Genomic DNA, 638 nt, shown 5'->3' with positions numbered 1-638 from the left:
ACACCACCCCCGACACTGAGAGCAAGGCCGGGCTCAGCTACCACATCAGCCTTCTGGCCACGACTCCGAGCGGCTCCTTCGCCGAGCACGAGGCCTCCGTCCAGAACATCACGTTCACCGCCGATCCGGTTCAGCTGCAGGATCTCGTCAGCCGGCTCCGCCAGGCCGAGGGTGCCTACGCCGCGCTGGCCGCGCAGGCTCCGACCACTGGCAATCGCTAGGGCGAAGACTGGCCATGCCCCGTCGCTGGCCATGCCCCAACTGTGCCCGGCTCTCCTCCCAGGCCGGCCACACCGGGTCCAGTCAAAATAGCAAACCTCCATTTCTCGCACGACGCAGCAAGATGGGGATGTTCGACCGGGCGTGGCGGGCGACCAAGGTGTCCGAGTGGAGAGCAGAGACGGGCAGGGACGCATGGGGGAAGGTCTATAGGGCGGGGAAGGGTAGGGCGAGACAAGGGGGGGGGGGGGGGGGGGGGGGGGGGGGCCACTCTCTAGGCTCCAGCCATGTCGGCATCAGCCGGGAGGGGAGGCGACTCTGCCTCCCCGCCGGTCGGTGGGCTGTCTGCCGGGGCCAGACTCAGACCGCGCAGGGCGGTGGACGGCGAGTCTGTCGGGCCCCCGGCGTCCGGCCGGATG

General features: G+C 69.9%; 2 protein-coding genes across 2 annotated transcripts in view; one reads left to right on the top strand and one right to left on the bottom strand.

The window, feature by feature from the left end:
* H696_02729 (hypothetical protein) overlaps positions 1-221 on the top strand; it is a gene marked incomplete at both ends in the record, with an annotated part of 1,714 nt that extends 1,493 nt beyond the window's left edge. The window contains one exon of the mRNA XM_009496634.1: positions 27-221. Coding sequence (XP_009494909.1) covers positions 27-221 — 195 coding nt within the window. The remainder of the gene's footprint in view (positions 1-26) is intronic.
* A 272-nt stretch (positions 222-493) lies between these two features.
* The window catches only part of H696_02728 (hypothetical protein), a gene marked incomplete at both ends in the record, with an annotated part of 2,085 nt that continues 1,940 nt past the window's right edge, over positions 494-638 (bottom strand). The window contains one exon of the mRNA XM_009496633.1: positions 494-609. Coding sequence (XP_009494908.1) covers positions 494-609 — 116 coding nt within the window. The remainder of the gene's footprint in view (positions 610-638) is intronic.

The sequence above is a fragment of the Fonticula alba genome, assembly GCF_000388065.1.
Source record: "Fonticula alba strain ATCC 38817 unplaced genomic scaffold supercont2.4, whole genome shotgun sequence".
Taxonomy (NCBI): Eukaryota; order Rotosphaerida; family Fonticulaceae; genus Fonticula; species Fonticula alba.
The sequence above is the reverse complement of the archived record's forward strand: the minus strand, read 5'-3'. Positions and strand labels throughout refer to the sequence as shown.